The 9,943-nt window shown below is 27.7% G+C and overlaps 1 protein-coding gene across 1 annotated transcript; it reads right to left on the minus strand.

Annotated features, from left to right (window-relative positions):
• Window positions 1-290: 290 nt before the first annotated feature.
• LOC107643571 (peroxisomal adenine nucleotide carrier 1) lies at window positions 291-3,274 on the minus strand. The gene is made up of 5 exons (XM_016347255.3): window positions 3,041-3,274; window positions 1,818-2,049; window positions 1,317-1,463; window positions 1,064-1,209; window positions 291-977 (listed from the first exon to the last, which is right to left on the minus strand). The coding sequence occupies exons 1-5, from the start codon at window positions 3,181-3,183 to the stop codon at window positions 698-700; spliced, it is 948 nt and encodes a 315-aa protein (XP_016202741.1). The 5' UTR covers window positions 3,184-3,274; the 3' UTR covers window positions 291-697.
• Between the last annotated feature and the right edge of the window lie 6,669 nt (window positions 3,275-9,943).

The raw sequence follows: 9,943 nt of genomic DNA on the forward strand, positions 1-9,943 counted from the left end.
AGACACACTAGAGGGACACAAAAGAAGATGCAGTTTAAGAATTTATCCTAAGCAACCTAATTTTATTAAGATAGCTCGATGAATTTCAGGAGAATGAGTGACAAACTGGAGAGTAGGAAAAGTTATCCATCTAAAATAAGAAACAGAAAGAAAGCATGAAAACAAAAGAAACTTACCAATGCAATATGTAGCTCCATTTGAGAGTGAAAGACTCACTCGAAAAAAAGGGGCATAGAACTATGGGTACTTAGTAACATACTAAAATGAAATCTATCGCACATGAAAACTATGAAAACTTACTCAAAAGTTATAAATAGGGAATAAATGTGAGTACATACACAAAAAAAGGGTGCTTATTTGTAAAGCTCCTAAGCTACTCTTAACTAACACCCTTCTAATTCGAGGTTTCACAGCATATACATTAGCCAAATCCAAAACAAGAAATGAAACAAATCAATACTAACAATGCATTTATCTTGAAGAGTTTCTTCATTGCTTAACTCTATCAGTATTTCCTTAATTTCTTGGAGTAGTCATTCTATATCAAAACCTATGGAAAGAGGACCAATGAGAAGTCATAATTCATTTTCGATGCCTCAGCTTCAGAAAAATGACTCTTTCGGTAGACATTGCACCAACCGTAATCCACTATCCACAATGGATTGAAGCTCCTTCCTCCAATAACCGCTATTATAACTTACAAGTTTTTTACCCTAGGGCTAGGAAGTAATAGAAACCTTCTAATTGCAAGTATAAGAACCCAAGTGGTGGCAGAAATCTTTTCCTTGATCATTAGGAGGAGTGCTGAGCTCAAAACGGTTTTTAAAATCTGAGCCTTCAATCCTTTGAAATATCCCAATATGCCCTCTGCTTTCCAAATTCCATAGAGTACTGCAGAGATTGTTTTCTGTTGTTTCTTAATCTCTTTTTTGGTGTTTGCTTCCTCTGAGTTTGCAGATTGAATGATGACTTTGCACCTATATGCAAAAACAAGAGCTCAGAACGGTCCTAGGAAACAAAGTTCACAAGCCAAACAAAAGTAGCAGTGAACAATTTTATATACCTGATGGCCGGATAAGTTAAACAGGTAGCCACACTCTTGGAAATCGCACCCAAAACAAACGCCATAAATGCAGAAAGGGATGCTTTATCATCTTTGTTTTGTTTATTCTTCAGTGCTCGTTGTTTCAGCTGGTCAAACACTGTATACTGAAGGATATGATAATTACACATTAAGCTATTTCTGTCTCAAGAGTGATTTCTAACTGAAATGTAACTTAACAGAAAGAACATGCACAGACTGCAGATTACTTTACCTGAATTGCAGGATTAGAGGTCAGTAACAAGGAAATGCTGAGGCCATCGAAAGCATCACTCCAGGTGCCTTCGGTAAGGGTGTGCAATAGCCCTTTAGACTTTCCAAAGTCACTTGTCTGCATCCTTGAAGAAGCTGTATCCAGGGGCTACATAGTCATCAATGAGATTCTCTTGTATTAAACTTAATAAGTTACCATATAAATCATGCAAAAACAGAAAATAATGTGTTATAGATTGTAACATATAATAGAGTAGACACCCATATAAGTATCACAAGCTTAATAGAATAACATGATTTTTATTCCCCTGTAACAAAATGATGGAAATTATTTTATTCTAAAGTTGCATTAGATCCTCTCCTTTGGGTTCTATATTCCAATCATATACCATGACACCCTAACCATAAAAGATGTGAATCACAACTTCATCATAGCTCAGACAGCAATACACACATACTAATAATTTGGTATAGATACTTGGAAGAGTTAATGCTGCCTCACCTGAGTCACAACAGCTGTGCAAGCCCCAGCAGCAGCAGCAATTAGCAAGTTTGCTCTTGTTCCGATAGACTTGTATCCACTCTTTTCCAGATACATTCTTTTAAAGTAGCTATAACCATAGAAGTAGACAAACTGTGAAATGAAGGACTGGAGATTCTTTGTTCCGAGGCCCTGGTAAAGCGAAAGCACCTGGCGATTTGCTATTGCCTCCAATAACACATCAGAGAGATTCCTGAAGAATTAAAAGCAAATTAAATGAAATTACAAATATATAATAATAAAAAAATCTCCTCCCACCAGATACATACATTATTTGTTAATTAACCCTGCATATTCAGCAAGAATACAAAAATTTGATCTTTATAACACACTTTTCCTCAATTCAATCTCTCTACTAATTTTGTCACTTCATTTCTTAATGATTAATGTTGATCCAGATTGGTGCTTATATACATTCTAGAAGCTTAAATTTAAAATTAAGACTATGCAGACAACCAATTAATGTTTTTCAAAAAGCACACCCAGCGCCATTCTTTTTGTACTCCATCCCATTAGGGAAAACAACAACTACTAAACTATCAATTTGGACAAAGTAATATGTTTAGATACATTATTTTTAACACACAACTTTGTACAAATTGACCCCTTTTTAAAGGAGGTAATATGAATTATGGGACATTTATATCAAAGCTCAAAAGCCCTACCTCTAATTCGGACCTTCTGTAATGCAAAAAGGGGCCAAAATAAACGAAACTAGAATCATTCCAACATTTTGAACGATAAAACTTGATCATATATAAAGTTGCACCTTTCAAGTTCCCAAAGAAAGTACCATATATTCTTGAATACCACATGAGAAAAATGGGATACTAATACATAGCAAGAAATACATGAAACTAAAAAAGAAGGGCAATTATGCAGGTAGCTGGTCTCACAATAGATAAAAAACTATAACACAAATACTCAATATTAATAATAATAACAACAACAATAATAACAATTCTAGGTTACATAAAAAAAATGAATTGATTCGACGTTCTTCTCCGCATGATCAGTTCAGAGCGTTGAAGCACTGGATAAAATTCAAGCGATATTAACAAGAGAATTGAGAATCGAGAACAAAGATTGAATTATGAATGAAAGGGATCAAAAGTGGGGGAATTATCGCCGCAAAGATAATAATAACAATGAGAGAGAGAGAGATGGGGTAGTTGGATGTTTACTTGTATCTTTGGCGGCCATGGGAACGAGCCTCAGCTTGATACTTGGTCTTGCAGGTGTCGAGAGGGTAGAGGATGGTGGTGCTCAAGAGTGATCCAATGGCACCGGAAGTGGCCTCCGCCAGCGACTCCAGATCCACGTTCATCTTCGTCTTCTTCCTCTTCTTCTTCACGGATCACAGAGAAGAAAAGAAAACAAGGAGAGAGAAAAATGACAACTTGGTAGGTTGATATCATATTAATATTCACATCAATACTATATAGAACAGTAGTTGTCTAAGGATTTTTTTTTTCTTTTATTTAAATAAAATAAATATAAAATTTACCGCACATCAACAAAATTTATTATTTTTAATTAATATTTAATCAATTTAAAACATTAAAAATTAAATTTTACATTTTAAATTTTAAATTTTAAATTCTAATAATATAAAACTTATATATTAGCCCAAAATATTAACTTAAATCGATAAAATATATTGATCCTAATTTTTTTTTCTTTACGTATCAATTTTAGTAATTTAAATTGAATTTAATTAAATAAAAAAATTAAAGTAAACTCATTTAATATAAATGATAACAAATTATATCTTTTGAATTGAGTTTATTTTAATTTTATAATCAATACGAAATTCCAAATCATATTATAAATACCAATTTTTTTTTCTTTTTCATACTTATTAATATTTCGTTCTCCAAAATTACGCATGTCTCATTCCATACTCCATAGTACAAAATACGTGTAACTTTGTCCGGTACAAGAAAGCAACGAGATTAGACACGAAACAAATGTGTAATTTTCTTTATTTCTATCTATTTTGATAAATTATATATTTATTATTTTTAAATAAAAATAATCTCGGTATCTAACTATATTAACTTTGTTATTTTTTTTATTACTTAAAAGATTTACAATTTTTAAAAATAGTATATCAAAATTAATTCGTTTATAACAATATTATTTCAGTTGAGAAGTTATTTTCTATGTAAATTATCAATCAATTATTTTAATTATGAGTAAAGTATCGTTTTTGTCCCTAACGTTTGGGGTAAGTCCCAAAGTTGTTCTTAACGTTTCAATCGTCCTATTTAAATTCCTAACGTTTCAAAATTGACTCAATGTTGTCCTGCCGTTAGGGATCCATTAATAGAATTGACGGCGGGACAAAATTGAGACGATTTTAAAACGTTGAGGACTTTAATAGGACGAAAACATTGGGGACAAAAACGATACATAAAAATAAATTTTATTTTTATCCTTCAATAATTTTAATTTTTACTATACATAATATTCAATTATTTTTTAAATTACAATTAATCACATTACTTTCATTCTAAATAATTAATTTGTTTATAATTTTATTCTTAAAGTAATGTAATTTTTTTATAAATAAATAAATTTTACACTTTTATTCTAAATAATGTAATTTTACTTTCATTTCTTAATCACATTACTTATAATTTTTTTAATAATTTTACACTTTTATTCTAAATAAATTAATTTTTTTATAATTTTACATTTAAAGTAATGTAATTTTTTTATAAACAAATAACTTTTACACTTTCATTTTTAATAATGTAATTTTACTTTTATTACTTAATCACATTACTTTTTTTTTATAATTTTACACTTTCATTCTAAATAAATTAATTTTTTTTATAATTTTACACTTAAGTAATGTAATTTTTTATAAATAAATAAATTTTATACTTTCATTCTAAATAATGTAATTTTACTTGCATTACTTAATCACATTACTTATAAATTTTTTTTTATAATTTTACACTTTCATTCAAAATAAATTAAATTTGTTTATACTTTTACACTTTCATTCTAAATAATATAATTTTACTTTCATTACTTAATTACATTACTTATATTTTTTTAATAATTTTACACTTTCATTATAAATAAATTAATTTTTTATAATTTTACGCTTAAAGAAATATATTTTTTTATAAATAAATAAATTTTAAATTTTCATTCTAAATAAATAATGTAATTTTACTTTCATTACTTAATCACATTACTTATATTTTTTTTTATAAAAAGGAGGGTGGTCAATGAAAATAAAATATGAGGAGAATGAAAATAAAATAAAAAGGAGGGTGGTCAATGGCTACAAAGGAATACAACAATGAAAAGGAAAGGAAAACGAAAAGGAAAATATGGGTTAAATGTTAGGGATTTTGGACCTATGCCGTTATGCGTCTTACAAAGATGGTTGATAAAGCATGGGACGGCACCACCTATATCGTTGTTTCTCGGAAATAGTAAAAGAAGAATAAGAATATACTTCAACAGTTCAACTCAATATTTTGGCGGTCAACATATAAAGATTAATATTTTAATTATCCATTTTATACGACGGTTAATTTAGAACAAATAATACCCATATAAAATTCAAATTTAAAGTATAGTGTCAATATTTTATATGAAAAAAAATAGAGTATAATTATTCTTAAAATATAAAATAATTTTGTTAAATACTTACTCAAAATTATTAAAAAACATAATAATAATAATAATAATAACTAGGACAACGATAATAACAACCGTAATACTAATAATAATAATAATAATAATAATAATAATAATAATAATAATAATTTTGTTGCCCAAATGGAACAGCAACAAGCGAGCAAAGAAAACGTGGGTGCCGTGTTCAGTCCCGTTCCGTGTGCTGTGTGTACACAAGCAGCATATTGTAGACAATTTTCTTTTATTAGTTTGGTATTATTTGTCGTTTATAGGAGTCTCAATAGGTAGAATAGGAGAGAATTTAGATTCAAATATTTAATTTTAATTTTATTTATAAATTTATAATACGTCAATTTTAATTCTATTTGTTTTCAATTTGTAAATATCTAATTTTATTCGTGGATCATTAAAAAAATATAATATTTAATAATTTGATGAAATTTTATATTTATAATTTAATATTTATATATCATTAAAAAAATTTAATTTTTATATAAATAAAAATGTTAACTTTTTAATTGAAGATTTTGATTTAGTGATTAAAATTTTTTTATATAAATAAAAGGTTCTTAGTTCGATATTTAGTCACTCAATTTTATTCGTAACAGTTTAAATTGGTAACATTATTCAATCAAGTTAGATCAAATTAGATATCTACCAATAAAATTATTATTGACATCCCAGTCATTTAACTAAATTTAAGATTAATTTTAAAAAAATTGATATTATGCCTCTTATTTTAATAATATCATTTTTTTATAAATTTATATAAATATATAATATAAAAGATTATTTTGAAGTGATATATTTAAAAATAAGAATAATATTATATATACACTAAAAATTAACTACTAAAAATTAGTAATTATATATATATAATATATTTTTTAATTAAACAATTAACTATTAAAATAGTAAAATTTGTCACTTACTATGGGAGAATTCCAATTTCTTGTATTTAACCCTCTTTGAACACTGTAGCTTCTTTTTCTAATCAATCTATCTTTGGGAAAAAAAGTAGTTAAAATTATTCTAACAGAATAATAAAAAATATAATGAATTAATAATTAAATATATTTATAATAATATAATAAAATTTTTATGAGATACTAAATAAAAATTTTACACATATTATTTATATTATATAGTTATTGAAAAAAAAAAGAAGAAGAAGAAGTGAATAAGAGTGGGATAGACATTAATTCTGATTTATTTAGTCCTCTAATAAAATCTGTCATGTAGACAATCTATTATTGGAATGGAGTAAGGCCCAGTTTGGATAACTAACTTAATTAAGCTCCTTTTGATAAAATAACTTAAACAATAAATGATTCTGTTAAAAGTAACTTATAAATAAGTTATTTTGTGTTTGGATTTTTAACTCTAAAAGTGCTTATTTTAAAGAAATGTAATGAAAAGTAGAAGTATTATGAGAGAAGTCATTTTTTTTAACTTCTCAATAAGCTCCAAAATAGCTTCTTAGAAAGTTGCAATTTGGTTTTGAAAATTGCACCCGACATTAATACTACTACTTTTTATAAGTCAAAAGTTAAAAAAAGCTATTTTTAGAGTTTTCCAAACGGGCCCTAAGTAGGTGCAGGTTTTGGAGGGTGTTGTCATTCTTAAAAATAATTAATTTTTAATATTCACATAATATAATTATTTATGATAAAAATTATTTAGGGTTAGAATTTTTTTTAAACAAAAATACTAGTCGTTAAATTACTCAATATAATTATTTATGATAAAAATTATTTTAAACAAAAATACTAATCGTTAAATTACTCATTTATATATATATATATATATATATATATATATATATTAACACATTTTTAAGTGTGTCAGTAGTATATTTATTTTTTAACTACATATACTACATACATATTTAAATCAAAATGTTACGTACACATTAAAAATTAATCATTATATAAAACTACTAATATTAATCATTATATAAAATTAATTATTTTTTTTTATTCAGTCTCTTTTTTCTCCAATTTTAAAGATCTTTGAGGTTTGATATTAAGAATTTGTGTTTTGGTAATGTTAAGTGTAAATTAATTTTAAAAATTTGTTGGGTCATGTTCCAACATTTGTCGGTAAAGCGAAAAACTTTTAACCCTTATAAAATTATTGAAATAACAAACCCTATTGTCAATTATGGTGATGTTGTGTGCAATTAGTTTAAATTATGTGAATTGGAACTAAATTAATGAAATTGGAGACTTGAGTTGAGTATTAGGAGCTGAAAATCTGATTGGTAGAGACTTAGAGCTTGTGAAAGAGAATTTTGAGATGTTCCAAGCTTAGGGAGGAATCGGTTAAGATATAATTTTGGTTTTTCGTAAATAATGTGTAATATTACGTAAAAATTTAGGTTAATTGACCGTAAGATAAGTTGAACTATCTGAATTTGTTAAGATTTAGTAGTTTTAGGTGATAATGTTGAGTTTATTATGAGAATATGTTGATTATTAATGATTGTGATGATTGGTGATGACAATGAATTGTGATGATGATATTTTGATGAATAAGGAATTGTGTTGTTTTGGTTATGGATCATTTGGGATGAAAATTGAGTATTGATATGCTGTGAAAGAGATGAAATGGATATGAGATTGCTTGAAATGTAATTGGTATTGTTTTGAGGGGTGTTTCATTAGTTTTGAATTGAGGTTTAGTGCTTTTCGTAAAAAACTTAATTTTTGACCAACTTTGTCGGGTCATAACTTGATTTTCGGATTCTCAAATTTTGTCAAACTTATTTCAAATGAAAATTGGGTCCGTACAGTTTATGACGTTCGAAAAACAAACTAAAAATAATTTTTAACAAAAATGTTATGTGCGTTTAAAATTTGGTGTCAAAATCCATTTTCTGCAGACTTAACAGCTTTTTGGAACTTTGGTTTGGCTTGCGTACGCGAACATGCACGCGACGCGAATCCTGGGCTCTGCCTAGACGTCCCGCGTACGTGGACATGATCTGCGTATGCGAAAATGTTGGATTTTCATTCATGCATACACAGGATCGAGCATGCGTACGCGAAAAATGCTGTTTTCATACTCACACGCACGCGACTAAGGGACTGCGTATGCGGAACCCCCTTCTGTTTCATGAGCTCGTGTACGCCGATAGTGCTCGCGTACGCGACTTTGGCTTCTTTACACCCATGCATAATACGTATGCGGGCATGGGCATGCGTAGGCATGATCCCAAATTTTCTAAAAAGTGTGTTTTTTTTTTTTTTAGTTTTTAACCGATTCTCTAACTCTCCAAACCTCTATAACTACCTTCTAAGTCTCAATCCCTATTTTTTAAGTATAGGAGAAAGAGTGTACCATGGAGGAGGGTTACAGACGGAACAATTTGAATTGAGACTTTTAAATGAAGTTGAATATGGTATGAATGATGATGAAATTAATATTGATTGATTGAGAAAGTGCAGAATGTCAAAATTATTATAAATGAAGGTTATATTGATAATGATTGATTGATATTGAATGATTATGGCATATGCATTTCTATTTATCTGAGAAACGAGTTTTCTTGAGTAGATGCTGTGGTTTGCCATCACTTGCTCCAGGTTGAGACACAATACTCTATTGATCCTACGTCGTAGAATGTGGCTGGGCACTAATTAACTCCCCCAAATTTCTCTCAATGAGATGATAAATGAATGATTGAGATTATATGCATAGACTTTTGGAGATACGCGTACGAAGGGACTGTCCAGGGTTAGCTAACGGACATGTTGGGTTTGGCTATATAACCGACAGATGAGACTCATCGACCATAGGGTAGGCATTCATCGTATGCATTTGTATATTTTGTTTGAGTGTGCATTACTTTGGTTTGCCTTGCCATGCTTATCTACTATTTGTCATACTTGTTGTAATTGCATCTTATCTGTGTATTTTTTTTGTCTGTCTTGTATATCTTTGCAACTGAGAGACCCCTTATTTAGTAGAGGCGTGACGAAAGTAATTTCACCGGTGTTTCGAAGGATTGGAAGAGACAAAAAATAAAGTATTAAATTAAAGTTAAATTTAAAATTTAAACATCTTAGATAATTTACTAAATTTCTGATTTAGTATATTCCTTTAAATTTAGTTCAATATAAAACTTAAGAATTAACATGTCAAATATATCAAAAACATATAATTTAAAAAAATTTATGACTGAAATTAGGTTTTAGTCTTGCTAAAATATCTGTTAATAATTATATACATTACATATATTATTATGTATAATGTTAGAAAAATAAAAAAAGTCAAAATTTATTAATAATTAATAAATATTAAATAAGATAAATTTTGATTGTTTTTTATTATTTTTTTATTATTAAATATTTTTTAATCATTGTATCAACAATTTGATTTATTACATATTAATTAATATTCAAAAGATAGATGATTCTTTA

This window comes from Arachis ipaensis, chromosome B5 (assembly GCF_059453495.1).
Source record: "Arachis ipaensis isolate K30076 ecotype BB chromosome B5, ASM5945349v1, whole genome shotgun sequence".
NCBI lineage: Eukaryota > Viridiplantae > Streptophyta > Magnoliopsida > Fabales > Fabaceae > Arachis > Arachis ipaensis.